Source organism: Apaloderma vittatum, unplaced genomic scaffold, assembly GCF_000703405.1.
Source record: "Apaloderma vittatum isolate BGI_N311 unplaced genomic scaffold, ASM70340v1 scaffold18824, whole genome shotgun sequence".
Taxonomy (NCBI): domain Eukaryota; kingdom Metazoa; phylum Chordata; class Aves; order Trogoniformes; family Trogonidae; genus Apaloderma; species Apaloderma vittatum.
The window spans coordinates 33531-61350 of NW_009712324.1; the positions used below are offsets into that span (position 1 = coordinate 33531).

At 41.0% G+C, this 27820-nt stretch overlaps 1 protein-coding gene across 1 annotated transcript in view; it reads right to left on the bottom strand.

Moving 5' to 3' along the window:
• The window catches only part of PRRC2C (proline-rich coiled-coil 2C), a 53675-nt gene extending 26844 nt beyond the window's left edge, over positions 1-26831 (bottom strand). The window contains 22 exon segments of the mRNA XM_009867952.1: positions 1656-1844; positions 2763-2848; positions 3373-3700; positions 4173-4327; positions 4967-5175; positions 6383-7913; positions 8001-8749; positions 9543-9756; positions 10753-10999; positions 11593-11753; positions 12553-12860; positions 12862-13151; positions 13877-13951; positions 14903-15044; positions 15321-15408; positions 15492-15625; positions 16212-16291; positions 16666-16901; positions 18689-18826; positions 22294-22400; positions 25362-25539; positions 26717-26831. Coding sequence (XP_009866254.1) covers positions 1656-1844; positions 2763-2848; positions 3373-3700; positions 4173-4327; positions 4967-5175; positions 6383-7913; positions 8001-8749; positions 9543-9756; positions 10753-10999; positions 11593-11753; positions 12553-12860; positions 12862-13151; positions 13877-13951; positions 14903-15044; positions 15321-15408; positions 15492-15625; positions 16212-16291; positions 16666-16901; positions 18689-18826; positions 22294-22400; positions 25362-25539; positions 26717-26831 — 5760 coding nt within the window.
• Positions 26832-27820: the final 989 nt, after the last annotated feature.

The window sequence follows — 27820 nt, forward strand, 5'->3', positions numbered from 1 at the left end:
AATGCCTTTGGCCTTTGGGGAGGGGGGAGTTTCCCAAAGGTATGTGGTACCCTCAGGAGGCCAGTAGAGAAGAGCTTTCAGAAAGAAGGAGGAACAGCAGAAGCAGATGCCTGAGCTCTGCAATGCAGCAATCAGGAACATGAGACCCACCTCACCCCAAATACTTTTTTATTCTTACAGTTCTCACAGGCAGAGATTCCTCCAGACAGAGGCAAACTGCTATATTTCAAGTATGGTCCTCTTATATAGCTCATATTAGTTCAACAACACTAAACAAAATCTACACGAGTCTTGATAACTATAATCAAGCAGGAAAAAAAAGGAACTTTCTATTCAGTGTAAAGTAGACACTCTATGTATTTCTTTAACTTCGGAGTTCAGCGTCTTTGAATGATTTCAAGGGGGCAGTTTTAGGCATGCAGCCAGTATATCGGAGATACGGGTTTTAAATGTGCTGTTACTACAGTTTGGCACCAGTATTAACTACTGTGTATTTCTCTGCTGTTTGGGTTTTATGTTTTGCAATAAAAACCATGAACTGCAGGACACTCGTCTAGCGGAAGTTAAATTCATTCTACGTGTGACTGCACTTTCAGATTTCAGCTCTTTTTTTTTGGAAAAAAAACCTCAAGCACAATGAACACAAAGAAACACCCGGTCTTCTAGAAAGACAAATGGGCTTTAATTACATCAGGACTGCTGCCAAATCTCAGACATCGAGAGGGACGGAAACAGCTGGTTCTGTAAGTCAGTAGCCAAGTTTATCTGCTACAATCATCTCGTTTTAGGAGTAAGAAGTTGGTGCTGAGTGCTAGCAAGGCACTTCCGTGTTATGAAGTACATTAATGTAAAAGATGTCTAAATGTCATCTACATGATAAGAGGAGAAAGTATCTCCTTATGTGTAGTAACAATGGAAATAAAAGATGATGATGATTGAATGGAGCCCCTAAATCTCTGGAGGGCAATACACTTTTTTTTTTTTTAAATTGAGGTAAGTTTGACTACCTATCCAAGTCTTCCTAGATCAGTTGCAAAAAAAAAAATAATTATCCAGACATCTGTGCATCTGAATTTGAGACTTCAAATGAGTGGCTCTGACATTCTTCCCTTTCCTTAAAAAACCACTTCTTTTCCCGCAACTGGACGTATTACTCATTTTGGGAATCTGGCTACAAAACTAAGCAGTGTATCACTTGGAGGGGGCAAAGCAGGGAAGAACTACTGAAAGTGGATATATAGCTAGGGCAGAAACAGAATGCTTGCTTCAAACCAGCTCCTAAAGCCTAAAGCAAAGTAAGTTCAAGAGAAAATCCCAAACTAGAAAACAAAACCAAAACACTCTGCCACATCCGTCGTCTTACAACTAAGATATGGCAAATGTGTAATTTCACACTTGCTTTAGCCACATCCCTTGTGTTCCAAACACAGAATCAATGGACAAACTCTGCTGGGCTAAAATGCTCTTTATTTACACTTGCTTCTTGAACTTAATTCCCCATCCTCTCTCCAAGAACCAACTTAATGATTGCTTTAAAGAAAGGGGAATGAAGCTTTTACAGGTCTAGTCCTCAGGGAATGAGCACGCTACTCCACTTTTTGTAACTTCTTTTAAGTTGAACTTCTTCCACGTTCAAAAGTCATATGACCTTTTACCTTTTGTGCTTTAATGGGTCCAGCCCGAGGTTGTTTCTGTCTTTGCTCTTTTGGTTCAGGTAGCTTGTCAGTGGACTTCTCAGAAAGCACAGGGCCAACTTCATTGTCACTGCCACTGGAGGCTGGGGCTCCAAACTGAATAGTTTCTATACCAAGATCCACTCCACCTTCTTGCCCAGGTTTTGTCCCCTAGTTAAAAGGCAAACATTTAATCCATTTCAAAAGACTGCTACTCAAGTACAATGCCACTGCCTCAGAAAAGAGAACAAAATACGCTCAGCTGGAAACCATTAACAGCGTACATTTACTTTCTGCCAGCAAAAACATTATTTGTGACTGCAACAGATTTGCAAGAATAAACAATATATGAACGTACACTTCCTCCTCCCCAAGTTTCTACTGTTTATATAAACTCAAGAATAAGAAAAAACAAAAACAATGAAAAAATATGTAAACAAGATCATGATGATGAACTGATAGAGAAAGGGGAGAGGGAAAAGTGCAATATTAAAACATCCAGAACTGGCTTCACAACATTCTCTTGGAAGTTCAGAAATTAATATTCAATTCAAGAAGAACAATAAAAATAAAAAAAATCCAGATCTCCTTATGCAGTTAAAATGGTCTCCTAAGAGACATGTCACATTCGTACAGTTTAAAACAACAAGGGTCAAAGACCAAAAAAGCCAAAGAAAACAAACCCACAGGACTTCAGACATAGAATTTAAGGCTATGCAAATTCCATTGGCTAAGAAAGCATTGACTAGTTTTTGTATCTCTGATTTAAGAAGGGACATTCAGTTCCTTGGAGACATTCCGCCTTCATTACTGAACTGTACACAAGTGTTCACATGCAAACTAGGCAATTAAAAATGCACTGGATGGAATCTGTGAACAGCTGAGTTTTTATTATGAGAACAGTTATTCCATGCTGCAATCATAAAAGCCCTGTAGAGCTTCTGTTCTATCTCGTGACTTCATGAAATTCTACACATACTCGCTTGAGTACGTGCATGCCTGAACTAATGGGTAATCAGTACTCAGTCCTAATGAAATGTAATTCAGGTAAGACTCACATGCAGTTACTCTTCTTCCCTTCATTCTTACCTCTGGAGATGTAGCTGAACCAAAAGATGTCAAAGGCTTGTTCCAAGCACTGACTGAAGGTGGCTGAGGAGGACTAATGGGTCCCACTGACAATTAAGAAAAGAGAGTTAAACCCCCCCCCAGTGTTGCTAAACGCATTCAACTAAAGTTATCAATTGAGGATTAAATTATAGATGTCTTGATTAAAGATTAAACTGATAACTAAAGTTATCAATTGAGGATTAAATTATAGATGTCTTGATTAAATTAGCTTTGGTTAAGAAACCGTTAACCTATTCAGCGGCTAACAATGCACTACCTACTTAGCTCCTTCCAGTGGAGCAATCACCATGTTTGGAAGCCAAGCCCAACAAAACACGCATTTCTGAAGGGAGCGACAGCTGCTCATTCATAGTGCGTTAAGAACGTGACAACATAAAATACCGAGCAATATCATACTGTGAGAATATTTTTTTGAGAGGTTACAACATTGCACTTGGGAATGCTGCTCTCTGTTCCCTTTGAAAAATACATTCGTAGGTACAAATAAGACATCAACAGAGAGCCAACAATCTGCCTTCTCTAACTACAATGCTTGTCACCCACTCTAAATCCAAAAGACATCACTTACATTTTTTGGAGATGTCATTTAGGACTGCTGTAGGAGGCACCTTGTTTTCCCATAACTCAGTTCCTAGACCATTGTGCGCCTGGGTGTTTTGCAGCACTTTGCCCGACACTGTGAATTCCGCGCTGGCTGTGCCTCCTGCAGCCTGGTTCTGCGGCTGACCAGGAGCCTGCGGCTGACCGGGAGCCTGGGTCGGACATGGTGGCTGTGCCTGAGCTTGTGCCTGCTGCGCAGCCGCGGCTGCTGCCTGCTGCTGCTTTTTGGCAAATCTGGGCGGGAGCTTGGAATTCTGACCTCGGCCTTTCTCGCTTGATCCTTTTTTGGTCCAAACCTGTAAGCAGAAGTCAATTTTATTCTTACAGGTGACTGTAGGGATAGCCAATTCTATACTATGTAGCAGCAAAAAGGAAACTGGTTAAGCCAGTCTTAAAGAAGTTTTTGTTAGGGGTATTTAACCACAGGAACAATGATTTATTTCTCATCCATTTTTCCTCTTGCAATCAGCTTATATACAAGCAATAGTATAAATCACAGTATGAAACATGGCATTTCCAGTTTGCCAGTTCTAGCTGCCTGACAACATCCAATCAGGAAGTATGTAATCCTAAAATGACTACGTGAAAACAAATTTCATTTACTAATTCTGAACAACTTAATATTAACACAACTATCCAGTCATATTTATGAAGTGAAAATACAGCTTCTTGGGAATGAAGATTCTGCACACTTCATAACATTCTCAGTACTGCAAAGAACTTATAATGGGAAAGATTTCTTTGCCATTATAAAGGCTGGTCTTGTACCTGCACTGTTTGTTCTTCCTTCTTTCTGCGCTCTTCATCTTGCAAGCGTTTTTGTTGCTTCTTAGACACCACTTCTGTGAAACCATCATCATTCAAGTTAGACTGGGAGTCTTCAACTACTGTCACTTCAGGGTGATCATCAATGATCACAACACCTACAGAAAAAGGAAAGGTATAGATGCTGCTGTTTTAACAGCTTCAGGTGGAGCACACCAAGCCAAAATGGGCTTTAGAGTGGAAGTAATTTCCCCAGACACAGAGGGTGGCCCCGATTACAGGTAAGCTTCTGCTTGCCAAGTGCTTTGCTTTTGAGTTTGAAAACAAGGAGTTAATCTTTAAGAACTGAAAAACTGGAGGTTCTTGTACCAGACTCTCCAGGAAATAAGATCTAAAATATAATAGTGAATAATGAACAGCCTTCCTGAATATTAGCTTTAAGCTTATTCGGGATATGCTTTTTGCTTACCAAGGTTAAGTAAATTATTAGAGTGTGGTGGAAAATGGTCTGAATAACAGAGATAAGATTAAGCAAAAGAACAAAATTGTTCTTATCTGTACATAAGTTTATATTTATCATATACAATGATCATATATAGTGATATTTGCCACCCTTTAGAAGTACGTGCTTTGTTAATTAGATATGACAAAGGCAGCAATATTCAAGTACTCAATTATTCTGGCATTTGAAAAAAAAAAATCACCTTTCCTCTTTTGTAAGTTTTCAAACATTTAGTTCTATATGCAGGAAAGCTATAAGGATTACAAATTCTTACGAATGTATTATCAGTACATACTTGCGTAATTATTAAGATCGAATTGAGATAAGGCATCTGCTTTTTCCTTCGGCTTCTTTGGACCAGCTTTAGGTTCTTCCCTCTTTTTGCCGCTTGCATCCTTGGCGTTCTTCTGTCCTGCAGCAGTGACACCTCCCTCCTCCTGGTGTACAGAGCTGCTGGTGGTGGGATCAACACCAGGAACAGTTGCTGTCTGCTCTTCAAATGGCCTATATTAAGGAGAAAAAAAAAAAAAAAAAAAGGAAAATTAATGACTAGCCACAGAAAATACTAAAGAAGGAGCTAACTACATAATTGCAAATCACATTATAGAGCTACAAATGTCTACTCTGCAACTTCTTAATAGGCTCCATACTTTTACTTTCAGCTCCTCAATGAGCAGAAGCTTAACAGCAAAAGCTGTTTGGGCAACATATCAAATACCATGCTGCCAAAAGAAATCACACTAAGGTTAAAAAAAAAAAAAGCATAATTTTAAGGTTAACTCCGGCTTGATCTATGCATGAAATTAGAGACACCAAAACTCAACAAGTATGCAGTTCAGAACTCCAGTAAAGCCTTCCATAGAAAAAAACCAGGATGCAGGCTTACAAATATAAACAAGGTACAATATACTTGCTCCATAGACTCACTGGCCAAAAGTTATCTGAAGAATGGGAGTCAGATTGTGCAGCATTCTGACTTTGCGGTGGAACCTGGAATACCCAACTTTTGCTTTAACACCAACTTTAGGTGACTGGCCAAAGAAACTTCGTAGTTTTAACTCAGAAGCTAGAGAATCAATCACAAGTTTTTAAGTCCAGCAAAACCTGAACTTAGAATGGAGCAAGTTACAAGCACAAGAGTCCTACAGAGCAGGCAGCCAAAGAATAAATGTCTCGTCCTGCCTCTCACTTACAAGACTACCGTGTACTGTGGCCACAAAACAGTAGGTAAATAGTAACATCAGATAATTATCAAATTTCAATCAGTTTTAGCCTATAGAGGCATGAAACTTATGTCTCAACGTCAAGCACTTCTCATGTACACTAGGTGATTGAGAATACAAAAAGCCAAGCGTAATGCAGCAATCTGCATATTGAACCGTGAAACCGCTCACATTAACGTTTGAGCTTGCATCCAAACCTTAAGAAACACAGCTTGACTCCTGAGAACCACCACCGCAATTTTTCTAATAGGAGTTTTTTAATGCTGTGCATACATGTAAGAATACTCTACTTTTAGCTCCGTGTTGCAAGTGTCTGCATACAAACAGAAAAATACCAAGAAGTACACAGGCACAGGTGCATGTGTTTGTCTTATTTTCTTTTTTAACAGTAATTACAAGTCTAAAAAAAACCCACCTACTAATGATTTTGAACCAGAAGAGGACAAGACTAACGCCACAAGTGTTTCCTACCAGAAGGTTCTACTCACCCTCTTTTTCCACTTCTGGGTGGAGGACCGCTCCGCCTTTCACTTCTAGGCCCTGAGAAGTTCCTCCCTGGTTTAGCTGGCCCATTGTTGCCACGTCGGTTTTGACGGTCTATGCCAGGCCGCTGACTAGAAAAACTTCTCTTGGCTATTTCCCTTTTTGGAGCTCCAGCATTTTCTCCTGCCTTTGCAGCCACCTGTGCTGCTACATCTGCTGTTTTCTTCTCATCCCTCTCCCGCCTCTCATTGAAGTCGCTGCTTTCCGAGGCGGTTTCCCACTCTTCATTTGCCTGGTCTGAAGAATTCTGGTTGGATAAGTCTGGTGTCTTACTTCCCGACACATCCAGAGCAGGGTTGGAGGGCTCAGTAACTGCATTACTAACTGTGGCACTTGTTGATGAGCTGGTTACTGCCTCGTTTATCTTTGATGCCGCCTCTCTCTCTTTTAGACGCCTAAATCGTGGCGGCTTATCTTGCCTTGGAGGTCGAGCAGGCCTTTGTCTTCGTGGCCTCTCTCTATTCGGATCAAACTTTCTCTCAAATTTTGGAGGTCTCTTATCTACTGGTATAGGACCATAATGTTCATTTCTTCTTGGAGGCTCCCCTTCTTCTGGTTTAATGATTTCTGTTTGCCTAGGGTTCCACTGATTCTCTCTGTAGGCCGGTCTCCTTATTGTAGACGGACGTGGAGGGCGCCCACCAGGATCTCTGCCACCACGTCTATACATTCCACCTCTGCCTCGTCTCGAAGGCTCTCCTTTAGGAAGAAAGCCTGGTTTGGGTTTGTTCTCATCATCTCTTATGTATGTTTTTTCTAGGGATCTGTTGTCTACTCTGATAGCGTTTTCAGGTTTGAATGACAAGGGCTTTGGAGGCTTCTTGCCATCAGCTCTCTCTTCTCTTTTTGGATGCTTGCCTTTGACTAGGCTGTCTTTGTCCGAAAGCAGTGTGTCACTTGCGCTTTCGTGAACTTCACTGTCAGAATCCGTCTCCGAACCATGCTGTCGCCGCCGTTTGGGGATTACTTCAAAGTCAGAACTCTCGCTCCGAGTTTCGCTCTCTTCTCTTTGCCTAACAGGCCCTGAAGGCACGTGGTCTGATCTAGGCTTAGGATCTCTGTAGTGTGGATACTCTCTATTGTGGCCTCTACTGCCTCGACCACGTCCTCCATAAGAACCCCTGTAGCTACGACCTCTAGAATAATACTCCCCACGACCTCTGCCTCGGTATCCCTGATCCGGGAACCAGTCTCTCTCCCGAGCCTCTTTCCAGTATGTCCTGGGGGGTAAGCCAGGCTCTCTTTTAACCGGTCTGGTTTCTAAGCGCGGTTTCTCTACAACCTCCTTGCTAAGTACCTTCTCAGCCTGCTTTTCTTCCTTCACCGCTGCAGCTGGCTGCTGAATGTGTGGAGGCTGCTGCTGTGCTGCCGGCTGAGCCGGCGGCTGCTGTTGCACGGCGGGGGGAAGCTGCGGAGCAGCAGGCTGGGCAGCTGGGAGCTGCTGCTGGGCTGGAGGTGTGGGTGGCTGAACCGGAGCTTTAGCCGCGGTCTCAGTTTGGCCGCTCTCCTGGCTCGCTGGTGTCGCAGCAGCATCCTGGGTTATCTTCTTTGACAGAGGAGCGCTGCTGAAGGCAGGGGTCTCTGGGTCAGCCTGAGGCACTGGCACTTGAAGTGCTTCCTTTTTGTCACTTTTTTCAGACTTGCTAGGTTTTTCATTAGCTGTCTTTTCTCCTTCTTTCTCCTTCCTCTGCTCACGCTCTTCTCTCTGTTCACGTTCTTCTTTCATATCTCTAAGTACAGGTTTTTTAATGGGACCCGATCTTCTCACTGGTCTATCACCGCCTTCATCTCTCCTGCCGTAACCTGGCCTAGGACCCCATCTTGTTTCAGACTTAGGTTTGAAAGTTTTTTCAGATTTTGGTCCTTCTGATGTTCTATTATTAATCAAAATTTCTTTTTTAGGCTTAATCTCAAGTCTCTCAATTGTCTCCTTTGTCTCAACAAGCCTGTTATTTAATTTCGGGATATTTGCTGCTGTCTCATTCCTCTGGTCTTCTGATTTCAGAGAGTGACTTGAACCATGGGAAATGCTTCTCTTTAGAGAAGAGTGACTTTCCCCAACAGGCACCAATTCTTCTGGAGAGCTATGTGTAACTTTTTCATTCACTCCATCAAAATTAACTGCCGTGTTAGGTTTGTCAGTTTGCAGAGGCTGTACATCTTCCAAAGGCCTGCTCTGGAACTTTTGTACCTCCACCTCTCCCGATTCTCTGAAAAAGTCTGGTTTTGGATGAGAGTCCAACTGGTTGTGTTCTACAGGATAAGCAGTGGCAGGGACAGCAACTCGTTCTTGCTCCAAGTGTGCCTCAGACCTAAGCAGCAAGCAACCAAGAATGTTAGGGCAGGGAGGAAAAAATTTTACTCGTAAGTATTTGCTTAAATAATTTTCTGTTTCTATGAAGGATTAATGTCAGCTCAAGGAAACAACAGGTATTCATTTTCTTAGTGGCTGCTAGTTGTAGAGGTCAATTTTCATCTCTCCTGATTAAGAATTCAGTGTCAAATGTACAACTAGCTTTAGGTATCTATTATTGTTGATAACTGTACTTGCAATTTTAAATGAAGCCTCCAAGTTAGCAGGCTAGTATCACTCGTATTATCCAGACAGCAATACAGCAAAAGGAATTTTTGGGTACGTGTAAGATGTAGAAAAAAGCCTTTCTGACCATTCATCACACAGCAAAGGTCAAAAGTGACTGTCTTGCTTTATACCACTGGTACTTAACACCACTTCCAAAACGAATATACATCAGACAGAAGTTTCCTGACACCGGGAGAGCAGATGGAGAACAGAACACTAAAGGAGTGTTCTACAAAATTGAAAATTCAAAATATTGTGGTAATCACTTATTGAAATTAGCTTTAAAATCCTAAAGAAGGAGGTAATTGTCTTTCTACACCGCACCACAGAGCAGGTAAGTCTTTTGTTTCTTACAATAGTGCCAAGTACACTGTCCCCCCCTGCCACATCTCCTTTTAAAGTTTTATTCAAAGAGCAGCTACAATTCAGTTTAAACTGCGGTTTGCAACGTTAAGTTACACAGCTGAGCCATGAAGTAAGCACGGCTCAGAGAAGTGACACAGGAGTACATAACTCAGGCTTACCTCAAATTGTCAGACTCTTCTAACACTTTGGGAGGAGAAGTAGATTGCTGAGGCTCTGCGTGGGGGTACGGGTCTGACCCCCACATCATGCGGGGCTCTGACAGAGGAACAGCGTGCTCTCTTGCTGAGCGAGCGAGATGTTCAAATGAATCTGAACTAGTCGCCGATCCCTCTATCTGGTCTCTTCTCATCAGTGGTTTTGGAGGCATAATTCCTGTGACAGATTTAAGGCGAACAACTGAAACCAGTTTAACATGAGGAAAGAAACCCACCTCAACACAAGCAAAGCCTATGGGGAGGTAATGAAAAATGGTATTTTCCTCCTGATCTCCCTTCCTCTGTACCTTCTGCTGTTGAAGCCAGATGTCTATTCACTGCCAGCTGCCCTCAGACTGCCTAACCATATTCACTACTGACACCCTACGTACCGACAGAAGGCAAAGGTGTCTGCTTCTGCTATAACGAGATGAACCAGGTCTGTAGACCTGTAAACTCGTGGATGAAGTTTCTGCTGTAAGATCTGAATGGGTCCTTTTTCTTGTTAACATTTAAAAAAACCCCCAGTTTTCTCTGTCTTTGCTTAGCTCGCCACTTCCCCTGTTTACTCCATGCACTCAGTTCAGAATAGTAGGTTCTCTGCTCATTAGCTGGATAAGTATCTCTACTGCACTACATGCTAACTTGCATTATTTATGCACAATAGCTTTCCTAACTGCGAGTCAGATGGCCATTCCATAAATTAAAAAAGACTTTTTAGTGCCAAGAATTTGAAAACATATGTTTATTAAGATTCTAGAGGTGGTATTAAACAATAGAACAAAATTTAGTTTTTAAAATAATGTAGTATCAAGTGCTAATATGCAATGAAATACACAGTAAATACACTATTTTTCTCAGTTTCACTTAACTCATGCCAGCTTTAACATCTGTTAGAAAATAAGGCTTATGCTGACATTCTGAATACATCTGTAACTATCATTAACGTGCCTACAATAAAAAGAAAGCTGTCACTTTGCAGCCAAGCATATACATTGACATGACTGTCATGTTTTCAGTATTACTAAAATCTATTTTGCCTCAAACAAAATAACGTAGCTTTCTTTTTAGAAAACCCACTCATCTGCTGTTACTATACACAGTGTGGTTAGGAAAAGGCTTCTATTTCCGAACTAAGAAAGTTCAGCAGTCAGAAACTGCTGCCAGGTTTTACCTGGATGAATAGGAGGCATATCCATCGTGGGTCTTCCTGACATCATTCGTGGGTCCATGTAAGACTGCATCATAAGCCACCGCGGATCAAAGCCCATCGAAGCTAAATGCTGAGGATGTGGCTGCATGGGCTGGTAAAGGGGTCTGTGCTGGGGAGGCGGGACAGGGCCACTAGAAGGCTGTGACGGAGCAGACTGTGGAAGGACACCTTGCTGTTGTTGCTGCCACTGTTGCTGTTTCATTTGCTCCTGCGTAACAGAAAACAGCATTACAAAACTTTTGGTTAATGCAAAGACTTGAGAGCAGAATTCAATTGGAAATAACAAGTACAGTTATCTCCAGGGCACTAAGTATTCTGAAAGATAACATCAGGATGAGCTAGGAGAACATGAGAAAACCAGACTGGACATATTAGAATAGCTACAGCTGGTGTTCAGCTGAGACACAGAAAAACCTACACTTCATGGATGTCCTTAACGCAAAGTGCTCTTCAGACCATACAACCCGAGTACAAATTACATCTTGTGAGTGTCACACCCTTTAAGGATAAGCTGCAGAAACAATGATCATCAGACCCCAGGTTCCACGGGGCAAGGCTCTACTGATGCAAAACCAGCCAGTTTCAAAAGCCTCTTTTGCTTTCTGCTCACTGTACACACTTTGCAAGTCACAAGATGTGTTTCAGGCAGAGCAATTCATGCCAATGCCATAGATGTTACAGAAGCTGGAAGCCAACAACTTGAGCTTTTTGAAACTCTTACGGTCATGTTATTATTCACAACGAGGAAAAAGACATCATTCTTTTATTAAGCTTTCTTCTTTTAATAAATTGGTTAGTTACCTGCTGCCTCTGAAATCTTGGTGGCAATGATTTCTGGAACTGTTTAGAATAGCCCGAGGAAACAGCAGGACGAGGCTGAGATCCTGAATCTGGCTCACTCTCGTGAGTCACCTGTGAAACCTCTTTCTCATTCCGACCACTATCTTGTCGGCTAAAGACTGCTTGATCTTCTGGAAAAAAAGCACCAACAAACATGTGGGAGACAAGAATGAATCTTAAAACTATGACGACTTCACCAAAATGTCAGATAAAGGATGTTATCCTAAAATGAACAGTCTGCCTTTTCTAACCTCAGTCTTAGTTTCTAAAACCAATAAAGGCACAAAAAAAAATTAGAACAATCCTCAGAACAATGTTTTTAATACAACTCCCAGCGTCCCTTTTAAACTAAAATACAATGGTTAAATAACCATTTGCATTCAAGTTGTAACTATGCAATTTAAGAAGTGCTGAATCAATGTTACTATATTACATTTGAATCACTTTTACAAGCCAAAGTTTGTTTTTCCAATCATTTTTATCCTTTTAAAGGATAACACAACTTTAATAAGCCTAGTTTAACAGCTCTCTTGTGTCATTCAAGTTCCAACTCAAAAAAGCCCCAAGTTTAAATACATATTGTTTGTGTCCACTTTTCTAGGCTTGCTGAAAGGACAGAACAGCTGAAGTAATTTACACTGCGTTTTAGCAACATGACCTGCTGACCCTCCTTTAGCAAAAGAAAGCCTGTTTTATTTTCTGTATTCTTCAAAGTTCAGCCTATGTCACAGAGTCTGATTTTGCCTTTAACATTTTGATGAGTTGGGCAAACAGGTCTAGCTCAAAGTTAGGTGGGTACAATGTGCCAGGAAAATAAATGTCTAGATGTGCCAGGTTAATTAGATATGCAAATTAGACTCCTAGATTACAACTATGCTCTGTGGCTCCTTTTTAAAGACAACTACTTGTGTGCAATCATACCTTTTTCTTCCTTGTTATTCCTGGTTTCGCTTTCTTGTTTTTCTACTACAGGTGTTGCCACAGGTTCTACAGGCTCAGGAACCTCATGTGGTGGTTTCTCTTCTTCTTTCTCTTTTTCCTCCTTCTCTTCTTTCTCCAACTCCTTTTCTTTCTCTTTCTCCCTTTCTTGCTCTTTTGCCTTCTCCAGTTTTTCTTTTTCTTCTTTCTCCTTTTCTTTTTCCCTCTCCCTTTCTTTCTCCTTCTCCTTCTCTTTTTCTCTCTCTCTCTCCCGCTCCCTCTCCTTTTCCCTCTCCCGCTCCCTTTCTCTATCTCTCCCTTTCCCTCTCCCTCTCTTTCAGAGGGTCTTCCCGGGAGGGCTTTGTTACGCAGCCAAATTTCTCATTTAATCGTTTTAGCTTTTCAGCACAAGCTGCTTTTCGTTGTTCTTCCATTCTTCTTTCTTCTTCTTCTCGCCGCTTACGGGCTCGCTCAACTGCGGCGGATATCTCTGATTGCTGTCTTCTCCTCTGTTTCCAAATTTCATCTTCATCTGGTACTGGTTTAGGCGGAAAGGGTCCCTGCCTTCCAGGTCCTAGTTGGCGATCAGGGGGAGGAGGGTGCTGCAAATATTAAAATCAGTTAGGTCAAGTTGAACTTGCATTATACAACCAACCAGCTGAAATATGACACTTCAACTACTGTCGACACGTGTATTTGTACAGCACCTTTAAAAAGCAAGCCCTCTTCCCGCTTCCTGCTCTAGTTCAGACTCCTGCAAACTGAGCTCAGAAAGGAGACGTAAAGACTCAACTGGGCTCACGTCACTCCTCCCCATCACCATGGCAAAGTGACAGCGAAGATGACAAACATCTTTTAGATTTGGTTACAGGCTGCTCTGAATCAGAAACTTAGGGCTGATCTCAGACAAATGTCCTCCAAGGAGCCGAAGAAATTCAAAGCAGCTCATGTTTTTAACAAGAACTGTTGAAAACTGGTAAGGAACTTCCACACATACATTTCATTTGGGACTTCATTTCCCTGCCTGTCTCAGCACCCAGCCCTCTAGACGTGTGCCCATGCCCCTGTCCTCTCTAGGTACCAAATGGCGCTGGATAACTGAATGCATTTCATGTCACTTAAAAACCGAGGCTGCTTCACAAAAGCAGCAGCACAGCTGTGTTGGGATTCTATTCTTACTGGCACGAGTCACTACAATAATTTTACCCACTACAGAAAAGGCTTATCCCTATGTGAATCGTAGTTTTATTTTCTTAGCCTAAACCCCTCCACCACAGCATTAAAGAATTTAACTCAAGGCAATAAGGGCAATTTTAATCTTCCTTACCGGTGGTAGAATAGATTTTGGATGAAGAGCAGGACCACCTCTTTCATGTATAGAAGGCTGTGCTGGACCTCGATCCTATTGGATCAAACACAGGACCAGCATTTAGCAAGCTTGCAACAACAGTCAAGCTAACAAATTTAGATTTACCATTTTCTACTGCATTAAGATACTACATCTAGTGAACGATCTGCATACAAGTCAAATTTCCATGCAAAACATGGGCAAAAACATTTCCGCTTTATGTGGAATTCCAGATTTTATGTTACTGTGCTCTTTTTCCTCAGAATCAGTGTAGCATCAAATCCGGAATGACAACATGATCTTTACATACAGAAAAAGTGCAAGTAAGACCAATTCAAGATCCCCCACCATCATTATTACTGGTGTCAACAAAAAGCATGTCTAGGAAATCTACAGCTAAAGCCAAGAGTAGCTTTCCCTGGTAGAGGAAAATAGGGGTGAAGCAGTCATAAGCTGAGGTGGCTGCCAGTCCTCCTCTACTAGAAAGATAAACCAGAACCCAAAATGGCTGAGCTGATGAATTCTACGTGGCCTCTATAAAATCTATCTGCCTGAGATGTCAGAAGCGAACGACACATTACTGCTATGCTGTACTGAAGAAAGTGGGTCATGATAGCGGAAAAACCTCACACCAAGTTAAAATGTGTGCCCCAGTGGGGCACTTCTTATTGTATAACAGGATGGACACCAGAACAGCTTTATTCACTATTACACAGATGGACAGACCAGAGTCTTGAGTTAGAGCTTGTCACTTGAGTCGCAATAAGTGACACAAGTGTTCTCACGCTCTCACAACTGTGGCTTAGAACAGACTAGATAAAGATACGCTGTTTCTATTTTGCAACCAGAAGCAGCTAAGTTGACTAAGCTCAGTTACCACAGCTCAAATAATGCTTTCACTCATGTTCATAACCTTAATTGACCTGACAGTTTGGAAAGACACCTGAGTCAGACATCTCCTGACCAGGCTGTTGCCAGAAGAGCTGAAGAGAACACCACACAAACCTGATCAAGTGGAGAGCTTTTGCTGTAAGACCCTTTGGTTGCTGCTGTGGAAGCCTGGGGGGCAGACTTAGCGTTTGTCTGTTCTTCTGCTTCCTTCTGGCCATCAGGACTCTGGGAATCTTTTGATGGTGTTTGTTCATCACTATGTGCAAAGAAATAAGAAAAAAATGGAAGATGTGCCCCACACAGGTATTTATCTTCAATGCTTCTTAGCAAGATTTCAAGTTCCTCACAGCAAGGATAACTTCTACTACATGCCCAGCTGACTGGAGTCTGCAGGCAGTAACACAACTTATTACAGTATTAAATTAGTGGAATAGATGTTATTGGAATGAGCATTTGCACTAATTTCGTTCAACTTTCCCAAACGCTAAGCTAGTTAAGTGACATTCACACCCAACTGGCAACACCAACTCACCCACTCTCCTTTTCTTTTTGACTGCTTCCTTGCTCATCATCATCACTGAAGTTCAACTGCTCAGTGTAATCCACTTCACTCTGAGCACCTGACACACAAGAAAATATTCAATTAATCTTCCACAAGGATTCCATGTACAAATAACAGAAACTGTTAATATGATGTTCTTACCTGCCCAGCCTTCATCAGCCTCAGCATCTAGATTATCAAATTTATCAAGTTCTTTAAGTTCACTAGCACTAAGAATGGATGGGCGCTCAATAGGTTCTGAACACCACGAGGGTGGTCCTCTTCCCCTTGGCCCTCTAAAAAGAAAAAATTTAAAAATAAAGAGAAACAAAGGGCACTGTTTCACTATTTATCTACAAACGAAACAGATGTTTAACTTGTATGACAATTATTTGCAGTATACAATACTGTTCTCTGAAAGTATAAATGAGCTGTCACCCAACTGCTACACCACGAGATGGTTCTTTATGGATGAGAAAGATAAGATGCTACAGCCTTGCCTGCACTTCACAAACAAGCCAAACATCAGCTGACAGCAGAAAGTCACATACCCTGTAGCCTTCAAGCAACACACTGCATAGATCTGCCATCCTTCTTAACATCAATTTACCTACCTCAGAGATATTTCTTTATACTTTTCATGCTTTTCCTTCTGTGGGAGATTCTGTACCTTCTCCCTACTCCTACACTCAAGTTCTCCCTGTAAACCTTCTCAGCCTTTCTGTCCTCTTCCTGATCACACAGAACCAGGGAGCAAAACTTGTGAGACTAACCAGTGGCAGCTTTTATGAAGTGTATAACCATAATCAAGATAGTCAGTGCAAGCTCTTTTTAATTCCCATTGAGTCACAGAGTTCATACCCATACAACATCACCACTTACCTGCTAAGCTCAGAACTGGGAAACCTTGGCGGACCTTGCATGGAAGGAGGATACGCCATTCTAGGATACTGATTAAACATCTAAGAGGTTTAAAAACACAAGCCAATTGTTAAAAAATATCACTGCATTAAGCATACTGAGATCATCAAATGAATCATAATGGAAGTAAAGCAAGACTCTTCACTCAAGACAGTTTGCTCAGTATCACAAGTGAGTGACATCAAGTCACCAAGGTGCAGTGATTACAAGTGTTAATCAACTCCTTACAAGTTCAAACTCCATGTAGCAGGAGCAGCAACACACAACCACATCCTCTGAGGAGCTGGTTGCAATGCCACCCTTCCAGCAGAACTGCTAAGCATTCTATGGAGGGACAAGAAGTGGCATAAGGAAATCACTCTAGCCAGTCATCAATCCCCGCCGCTTAAAAGCTTTTCCTGGAACCACCACTTACATAAGGTGGCATCATTGCTCTGTACTGAGATGCAATAGGAGGTTGCTGCTGGCCATTCAACTTAGGCTGAGGGACCTGGGGTAACCGCACATCCCTCTTCTCTGCTGCCTTCGGGCCATCATTTTGTTCTGCCGGTGTAGCATTACCATCTTCTTGTCCAAGAGCCTTAGCTTCCTGATCAGTTGGAGAACCAGGTGAGTTGTTCTTATTACCACCTTCTCTCCAACTAGTAGCATCTGTATGGACAGAATCAGTACAAGAAAAAACAAGAACAGACTTTATATTACAGATCCACAGATCGGCATGATGAAACACACATTCTTCCTACCCAGTTTTCAGTGACACAACCATCTGTGCAGAAACACGTTTAGATTTGGTACTGAAACAAGCAACAGCCACTTAAGAACACAGAGCCTGTTTTCTAATCCTCTTCAGACCTACATCCAGCTGTGTTCCCCAGTTAAAGAGGAGTTAAATTTAGAGACTGCTCTAGTTGTTCCACTCTACCTTCCAAAATCCAACATAATTTAGGAAGGATACCGGTAATAGCAGAGGAGAGAAAACAGATTTAGCTATGGTAAGTGGGCCACTGTTGACTCAGTGTGAAGATGCTGTCAAGGGAAAGATTGAGCTTCTTTAGCAGCAAAGGCCTACCACGAGACTTTCAGGCAGCTCAAAATGCTGTATACTTGCACATTATCTAAGGGAAGACAGGTCTCCCGAGTCTGGTCTGTATCTCTGCCTGCTAAAGATGAAATAGAAATGAAGGCTGTACTTCTGGGTGTGAATGCCTAGCAAAAAGTCCAGGAAAAGGGTTGTTTAATGACCTATCACTTGTACCAGGCAGTTAATGCTTTTAGGATTTTCTGCCTATAAGCATGAGTTAGTTTAAAAAAAAAAAGTAAACAGCAGTGCTCAGATTCATGGCATCAACAAAAAATCACAGACGCACAGTAAATACTATTGGTTTAGGGGTACAAACTCTTTAACCAGTGTTGAGCTATACTCCTAAGTATCCATTAGTTCTTCCACTTACCTTCACTGGAGAGCACAGCCAAGTTTGTTTAGCTTTCTGCTGTCAGTCCTGAAAGAAGGGCTTAAGACAGCACGTACAGTGCTGACCAAAACTGTTAGTGCCTGCAGGAGGCTGGAACAGACATGTGCAGCTATTTTCCTAATTTGGTGTTGGACGTCTCTCATTTCCCCACAACTTATTCTTTATATCAACATGAAGTGAGGACCTTCACAAGCACATGGCCTCAGCCTGAGGCACAAGACAGTGTCAACTACAAAGCAGGAAAGGATCCCTAGTCCACTAAACCTCACTGAAAACAATATTTTTGAGAAACAAACAAATCCTGGTTTTCACTAGAAACAAACTCAATCCCAAATACCTCCTCATTACAAGGATCTGGTGAAGCAATACAGATTTCTTCACTGAGAAATGTAGAACCAGCACTGCTGTGGTTGTTTTCACTAAATCTAATTCCCCACAGCTGAAACAGACCCAGCTAGTGAGAGCACCTCAGCCACGAACTAAAGATGCTTATGCCTTTGCAAATCACAGTCCACTCTTCTGCTATCCTGTAGATTAAATTTCCTATTAAGGATTTTTCAGGCTTGTAAGTCCTAACCACTTGGGGACAACCCTAATAATTATTTATATAATTAGTAAATATTAGGAGTTCTTTAAATACATATTTTAGCTGTTGTGACATCTAGCAGCTGGAAGTAAGAAAATGTCAGTGTTGTGTAACTAGCAAACGCTCCTCAGAGCACAAGTGGAGCGCTGACGAGGGTAGGAAAGTGGAAAGTGAACTGCAAGGTGAGGATTAAATACCCTATTTTCCTCCCACCAGGAGCAAAGTAAAGCAGAAGAAAGCCCCAGAAATCTGTTTCTTTAGTGTAGGAGTGTGTTGATTAAATTCATCACTTTATTTTGTACAGGACACAAGCAATCTTGTAATAAACCAGTTCCACACAAGTCCATGCTATTTCAGAAAATATTGTAGCATATACTTACTTTGTGGTCGCAGGTTGGGTCCTGATCCATGGAGGTCTTCAGGTGCATCTTTGTCTTTGCCTGTCTTTTCCTGATCCCCAGCTGCCGGCAGACTGGGAAACTCTTGCTGGAAATAACTATTTACTGGGATAGCTGGACCTACATGTAAGATATTCACAAAGTCAGAACTTTCTGTCGTCAAAACCGCTAGAAAGTGATAAAAGCCTGATCATACCTACACAGTGAATGTTAAAGCCACATTAATTTACTGGTAACATAATTCACATAAACGAGCAATCCTTTTAAAGCACTCACATTTGCTACCACAGTTGATAAATTTACTAGGCCAATTGGCTGAGAAAAATCCAGAAGCACCCAAGAGCAATAATGGATCACAGAACAAGACTTAACACGGGAAGTATCTGAAGTTTCTCAGATCTGTTATCACTTTTTCCCCTCACCTCCTTCTGAAGATTTCCCTTGTTCTACTCTAGATGAACTATAATCAACTATAGTCAACCCAAGAATGGGCAACTATGTTATCGCAAAAGCCCCTGAGATTAATTAGTGTACTAATAACAATTCTTCAGGACTTGAAAGTGTCACAGGTTTCATATTATGAGGAAAGTGTTAGAACTGTTACATTCTTTGATTTCTAAAATCCTTGACAACCTAACTCAGGATTGGAATTGAAGATTTCTGTTGCACATGGTAGAGAAGTCAAATATATAGATTGTCCTCCTCTTTAGAAGGTTTTGTTAGCATCTACCTTGAATCAATTTCTCCTCCCCCCACACATAACGGATATTGACCACTTAGGTCAACAGCACTCTAGTACCAAATCCCTGGTACTCTTAGTAAGAGAAGATTTCTATGCCAACAGAGTGAGTAACACCTTGTTCTTTACTACTGGCTACTGTAAGGGACATCATATTAGGCTACATGAACTGTAAGGCAAATTCATAAAACAAGGATCTGAACATACGCCAACCAAACCCTCAAAACCTCATAATCAGCAAGTTTTTGTTTTTAATCTATCAGCTAGAAAAGCTTCTGTTCTCTTAAATTCGTGAAAGACTCCTTTGTAAAAATAAAACGCCGAGAACCTGTCGGTTGATTATTTTTTTAAGAGTCAAGCACAGGATAAACTCCTTACAACGCCGATAACCTGTCGGTTGATTATTTTTTTAAGATTAAGAGTCAAGCACAGGATAAACTCCTTACTCTTTGTACTTTCTTTCTAAAGTCATGACAGCAAATGCCACCATCTATCCCTTTGCCTACAAACTGCCTTGAAATCTTTCAATCTACATGCCAACTTCATGTATTACAGACCATGTTAACTTGTTTTTTGTTAATGGACATTGGACTCCTGATATTCTCAAGCAGCTACATCCTACGACTTGCCTAACGGGACTGAAAAACACAGTCATGTTAATCACAGAATTACAGAATCACAGAATGTTCGGGGTTGGAAGGGACCTCTGGAGATCATCTAGTCCAACCTTCATCCCAGCATACCTAACCACTACACCACAGCCTCAAGTGCTAGATCTACTTTTTTTTTAAACACCTCCAGGGTTGGTGACTCCACCACCTCCCTGGGCAGCCTGTTCCAGTGCCTCACCACTCGTTCAGGAAAGAACTTCCTCCGAATATCCAATCTAAACTTACCCTGACGCAACTTGAGGCCATTTCCCCTTGTCCTGTCATTAGTAATTAGAGAGAAGAGACCAGCACCAGCCTCACTACAGCCTCCTTTTAGGTAGTTGTAGAGGGCAATAAGGTCTCCTCTCAGCCTCCTCTTCTCCAGACTAAACAAACAAACAAATCAGATGGCTTGCCAGGCAAGGGAGCCTCTTCAGAGGTCACGCAGCATGCAACATTCATTAATTTGATGAATTTTGAAAAATTATTTCTGTTCAAGTCTACACAGTAACAACATTTCAACTGCAAAGTAATAGCTTCCTTGACAGACAGCCTGACAGCGCTTGGGCAGTCAACCTGAAATAGCCAGGGTGCCAGCCACGAGTTCAGAAAGAAGGTGAAGAACTCAACGATGTTGTGGTAGCAATTAACCCCATCTTACAGGCTGAAAAACACACACGGCCTTTACATTTTAGAAGCCTTTCCTTTCTATGTGGCCACCAACAGCATGAGAGAAGGATTCAGTCTTGGCTCACTCAAGCAAAGTCTTACAAGAGCACCGAGGCGACCAGCTGAGTGACTGCTGGAATGCGTACAAGGCATCTGGGAAAACTACAAGTTCCACCAGCCAACTGCGGGTCAGGAAAGCCTGAGCACAACAGGTGTATCCCCAGTCTCAAACGGAGGAGGAGAGCAAGTGGCTGATGCCAATTCACATTCTGTATTTCTTCTTGAAACAGCAAACCCACTACTGCATTAATTGAATAAAATGAGGGCCCCATCTGGGCTTGGCACACAAGCTGCCATGGTAACTGCAAAATAATTAGCTAAATGCATTTTGAAACCACCGAGCCGAATCACTATTTCCTGTCTCATAGAGATGATCTTATCAGCTTATGTAGAAAGGCTGGTATGCAGATCGCTTTCCACCAGTGTTAATTCCTTTTTTCTTATTCTATGAAATTCCTGCAAAAGTTTAAAGGAGGAGAGTTCCTATATATGACAACGAAGGAAACACTGAACATCAGAGAAGAAAACAAGAAGGTGAGGAATCTAGAACTGTCACTTCTAATACTGCAAAAAAAGGCAAAATCAGTACGTATGCGACGTTAAACTCAAAATAAGAGCTTAAAGGTTACCTCCAACCAATTCAGATTTTACTATTCTAATAACTCTATCCAGAAGAATAAGGATACATGGTATACAGAATAAAACATGTTGTAGGTCATTTTTTATAATGGAGACAGGGAATTCTAAGTAACCTCTCACTCTACAGTTTAAAAAATTTGCTGAAGATTTAGCTCTGATTTTACATCTGTAACAAAAACACTCAAGTCATGATTCATGCTAACAGAAATAGTTCTCCATTTCTTCATAAAATTATGTTTAAAAAAGCCCCAAAACACACTTCTTATGTGTTTCCCAGGGAAAAAAAAAAAATCACACACAAAAACCAACCCTACTCAAACACTGTCACCTTGAAAATAAAATAACCAAGGAATCTGAAAAATAAAGAGAAAAGTATTGTTGTAGCAGACATTTAAATAGAAGCACGAGTACACACACTTTCCATAAAATGATCCAAAATTATGGCTAGAAAAACCACTATCTGTTTATGGTTCTCCTTCCCATGCCAAACTGTATTCATTACAACTACTGACTGAGATTTTTCCCTCCTCACCACAGCCATGTTCACGATCTTACATCAAAAATCATGATCATCATCCCCATTCCCCCATCCATCCAGCAGGAGCGGCGATACCGGCCCTTCCAAAGGCAGTCAGACCTGCTGCTGAATCAGGCTGGAGCTCGCTGGAGTGACAGGGGACCAGCTCACCATCCAGCCAAGAACGCTGCTTCCGCGGCATTCGTAGATCCACCCGACCCGGCCAAGGTTGCCAAGCCTGGGTGTCTCTCACAGAAGCATTCCCAGTCCTTTAAAATGAGCCAAGAACCCCTCCACCTGGAACATCACTTACCCTCTTGTCCACCTGGTTTGGTGTTGGCCCACGATTTGGCAACAGGAGCTGCTTCTGGAGGAGCAGGAACAGCAGGTTTCGGCTGTGTCTGCGGCACGTCTGGCTGTCTGGAATGAAGAGGAAAAGCACTTGTGAAGGCAAGAGGGTGAAGGCAGAACAAGACCATCAGGATTACTATCGCAAACAAGGGAATGGAATGAGGTAGCTATGCAGCTGAAGAACCAATAACTACTCTTCTGCAGAAAAAGGTTTTTCTTATATAAAAGGAGTTGTTATAGTAACAGTTAAAAATTGGAATAAATTAGATAATTCTTTCAAGAGTAGATTTCCCAAAGTGGAGGGAAATGGATGAAAATGGCTGGGAAAAAATGCAGTCGGCATGAAGAGAATTATAAAACTTTTGAAGCAGTGTACTAGACAATCAAAAAACAATCAATCTACAACCATGGGTGGGAATAATTTGGATTAGTGTTCTCTTGCCTCACGAGTTAATAGAGGAAAGTACATAAAGACCATCACGAACTAAGAGAAAAAAGGCAACTATGTTTCAGAAATGACAAAATAAAAGGAACTGATAAGGAAAGCTGAAAGACATTCTGAAAAAAAAATTATGGGTACCATGAACCGGAGCCCAGAAATTTGACTCTACTAAGAAAAAAATCTCAAATTTCACCATTTTAACAATGAAGAGAGAAACAAAAGCACTCATTTTGTCCAGTAAAAAAATCTGGACATATTCTGGAAGAAGATATTTCTAGTCTACAGATTCAGTGATGTTGTTTAACTTCTTTCAAGAACAGCTATTTCTGAAATCTGCACATTCAGTTAACTTGAGTATCCAAAGCATTAGTGTTTACGTGCCAAGATCTCTAGTTCATTAGTAATAATTTTCGACAAAGTAGGAATTATAGGGCAAATTCAGTAGTCTGGAATCACTTTACTATACTAGTAAAGAATAAGTAGTGCAATATCATGTCAGTTAACTTAAAATAACCAATTGTAGATATCATAGATGCTTTCAATAGATCCTAAATGAATTCTACATTTCTGAAGACTGCCACTAGAAGTCAATTCTATTTGGCTTCTGCAGTGACCAGCCCGAAGCACTGCATGGGACTTTTCAGAAATGATGCAGAAGTAAACAACACCAAAAGAAAATAAAAAAGGGGAGAAATACACTGGCTTCTCCCAAGGGTAACTGAATACAATTTTGATTTGCTTCCACAAATTACCTGAATTAAAATGAAAAAAAAAAAATTCTCATCTTTCCTATTTTCTGAAAAGGGACTGAGGCAATATCCATCGAAAGAATAACAACTTAGGAAAGCAGAAAAAAAATAAAATCCATAATCACAGGCAACAACACACTCATGTGAACTCCAACACAGTGACAGAAGAGAAAAAGAACTGAACTAAAGCAAGGTGATAGCAAGATATTAGCTTTACCCACAGCACTTGAGAGGAATATCAAAACACTTAACATGTAAACTACAGCAGCTGTAAGCATGCTGAAATATTGGAGAAGTTACAAAAATGGTCCGAAGACTTGAGCAAACACATTAGATGTGTTTGAATTAAGAAGAATTTCCTTGTGGCCTGGGCATACATACCCATTCCTGGGAACTAATCCCTCCCCCAACTTGTTTTAGTTGTACGTGGTCTTTGAGGCCTTTATCAGACTAACGTGTATGAAAATACAAAAGGTGAGTGCCTTCCAGTTGCAGATAAGGGACAGCTATTTATTTATCTTTAAACACAACTTCAACTACCGGAATGTACTTCTAAGACATGGAGCAGGTTGTGGAAAGGGAAAGACATAGGTAAGACAGCTCTTAGACAAGCTACTGGCCCGACACAGGTTTAACTAGACAAAGTCTAAGTGACCCTGAAGCACAGGAAGATGTTGTTAAGGTACCATACAAAAAGCCATGTGGAAAATTCTAAATTTGTAGTTTCGTAAGCTTAAAATAAAAAGCTAAACACAATCGTATACTCCTGAAGTCTAATAGCTTTTCAGAGAGATGTCACAAGTTGACATTTAAGTGTTGGAAGGAACAGAGAGAAATAAAGGGACACCAACAAGGGAAAGAAAACTTTTGATTGCTTTTTGCTTTCACAAGTGCCAGGAATATACAGTCAGTGTCCCTATCCTCAAATGTTTTTATTCTTTTAATATATAAACTGTTCTGAAACACTTAAAACTCACTTTTATTTTTGTAGAGAGATCATATAATATTTTAAGCCTACGTGGCAAAAAATTTGCTTTGAAATACTTTCCAATTAGATTACTGCAAAGTTGTAGTCTCTACTATCTTTAGCTGACCTCCTGTGCAAGTGTGAAACAAACTGTGTAGATGTACTGAGCATGGGGAATTATTTTATGCACAGAATACAGCTGTGCATCAACATCACCATCACTTCTGTTTTCTTTATATCGCATATTGGGAGGCTGTGAAATAATAGCATAAACTTCAAGATACAAAATTTTTTTAAGTCTGTGGAATTTACGGCATGCTAAGCAAACAATTAGGAAAATAAAGCAGAGATTTAAACAAATGTTTACAATTAAGAATTTTTGAGCTCTCTCATCAGCACAATCACACTAAATTAAAGAAATTTTTGCATACTCTTAGGAACTCACAAGTTATTATGTAGCTCAGATATTGCGTACCTAAAGGTTCCTACTAGAACTTCAAGAACCTTTTAAAGTGATTACACTGATCTTACAAAAACATGCTACACCACTTCCTTTCAGTAGCTGTCAGAACTTACACAAGGGTAGTCACATCAGGTGGCGAAAGGAAACATTGATTCCCCTCACATGGAGTTTATAAGCCTGCTACTTTCCACATCGGTATTCGTTGTTTTTTTTTTAAAAAAACCAAACTATTTCCCTAGTAGAAAGATTCTTTCTCACAAGAATTAATAATAGTACTATTTCCTCTCTGTTAGTTATCTTGAGAACATTCAAGTCTAGCCAATTTCTTCCCAGGCCCTGCACTCCCATTTTTGAGAAAACTTGAGAGAAATGGCACAGCAAAGCAGCTCTGATCCCGCTGGTCACTTACTTTTCTTCTTCGTGCTGTTCTTGCTTTGAAGCCCATCCTGTGCCGTCTTTGGGCACAATGTTCACATTAGGGTCGTTGCCTTTGTTCTCTGCTTTGAGACTGGGGAGGTTAGCTGGGGGAGGCATCCTCCGCGAAATAGCAACTTTTCCAAGACTCTGTAATCCATGGCGTGCGGCAACTACATGTCAAAAAAGAAAGCACAAGTTAACAGTGCTGTTGAGCTGGTTGTGTTTATAAAAAGCTGCATAAATCAATAAACATGTTTTGCAAGAAAGTCAGAAAATTTAAGAGCATGAGAATTACAAATTCAAAATTCTTCATAATTTAGCTTAAAAAGCAGGAATTACAAATATTTCGTTTGGCAGAACTTGACTACTTTTTGAAGAGTCACTAGTTACCATATTCCAGCAATTAAAAAGTATATACAACCCCACCTTTATACACAATGCTCAGTGAAAGAAGGATGGAGGAGACCTTTAAAACATAATGCTGATATCTTAATATCCTTCAACGTGTTGTCAAGCATCATTCTCTTGCCCCTGTTGGGGTTTAGTGTACCTTGATGAGTCCAGCAATACTCACATGGGTTCAGCCCATTTCTTTTTGGCTGCCAGTTTCAGTTGGCAGATGCCACTCTTGCAAAATCATTCCTACAAACTGCATTTACACTCCAGACCACAAGTACGAAAAAGCAAATATGAAGCCGCTAATGCAGGACATTCAACTTACTAACTAATCAACTCCGGTGAAAAAGGACAAGATATTACCCTAGGCATGTTATATCATTACAAACACCTCAGTTTCAACCCTTAAAAATAATATTGTGATGAACTTTAACAAAGTTTGAACACATTCCCCCTTTTTCACGCCGCCAATTTAGGCAAGTCAAATCAAAGACTTCAGAGTGTCATTCCCCTCCTGGTTCTCAATCCAATTATTCATGAAAAGACGGCCCACAGGGGCCTTATCTGAAATTTCAGTGTAAGTTTCACTCCGTGTTTAACAAAGCCCCTGACTGGAAGCTGAGAATTGCCTTCTTGTTAAGCAAATACTTCCAGTACCACGAATGCTTTATGACACAGTGAAAGGCACAGCTGGGGACGGCACACCATACCCTGATAACAAAGGGAGACTGCAGATATAAAACAGTTCTTGTTTACCTATAGTCTACTTCCTACTAGACTCCAAGTGCTGTCTCCCTGAATTGATACTCTTGTTCACCGCTAACCAGAAACTGGTCAAGTTTACTTTCCAGTAATATGGTTAAATACTCATATGCTTAAATACTCATGTGCTTTGCACTCTTATTACTAGTACAGCACCGATGAACGCAAAACTGAAGTCAGTTTACTCACCTGTGGTTTTCTGAGTTTCCAGTGACTTTCCCTTGTAAGTATTAAACAGACTGAGTGTTGCATACTTCGTTTTTCCATCCTTTGCTTTTGTACTCTGGCCTGACTTTTCCGACATGTCGATGGAAACTCATCGAGTCCAGTACCTCCCGCTCACCCGTCAAAATTTGCCTGAAAGGAAAAACACCAAGAAAGTAACGCAACTTGAATATAAGCCAATACTTAAGACAGACATCATAAGACAAAAGTGGACAGTACATTTAACGTCATTAGCACTGTTTCATTTAAGCAACCGTGAGAAGTCACAGAACACGTTAGCCCCAGAATTCCCTAGCCTTACGTCACACCAGGCAATTCTAAAGTACTTCCATCTCCATAATTCTAATGTCGCAAAATCAGGTGGGTCAGCATTTAATTAATATCTAACACTGTAAAAGTGGTAACTATTCTCCACAATCTCACACAAACAAAAAAAATCACGCAAAATTTTCACCAGCAGCTACCTGCCCACCAAGGAAGTTCAACGACTTCACCCACTCCTGAAGCCAAGCACCGAGATACCATTAACTCTGGTACGATATTTCTGGAAATAGGTTTTTTCCCCCAGCTAAAATCATCATGTACTCAGCAGCTAGAGTAATTAAATTAATCAGAAATTTTCTTTTATCAAAACTAAAAACACAGCACATTCAGACAGAGAGGGAAAGAATTCCTTAAACCAAGAGTTACGCCATTCTTCTTGCAGCAGTAAATTACAGGGCTGTTAGAGCCAGTCATCCCTCTTCTCCTTCCTTTCCCCAGAACTGCAGGCTTTGAGAAAAGTCACCCAGTAATTATCACTGGTGTTTCACTAGAAGTTCTTAGAAGGAACTTGACAGAAGGTGCTGCTCATCATCAAGCAGGAACACAAGTGAGCATTCACCTAAACAGAACATTATTATATAGCTGGTTTACCTTAACAACACTCGAAAATCCTGCTATCCACCTTACAACAACATTTAAAAAATATATTTCCATATGAATTCCAGAAGAGTTATGCATGCTCAAATACTCTTGCATTTCATTCTAAGAGCAGGCAGCAATAAGCAAGACAGAGCTCTAAATCCT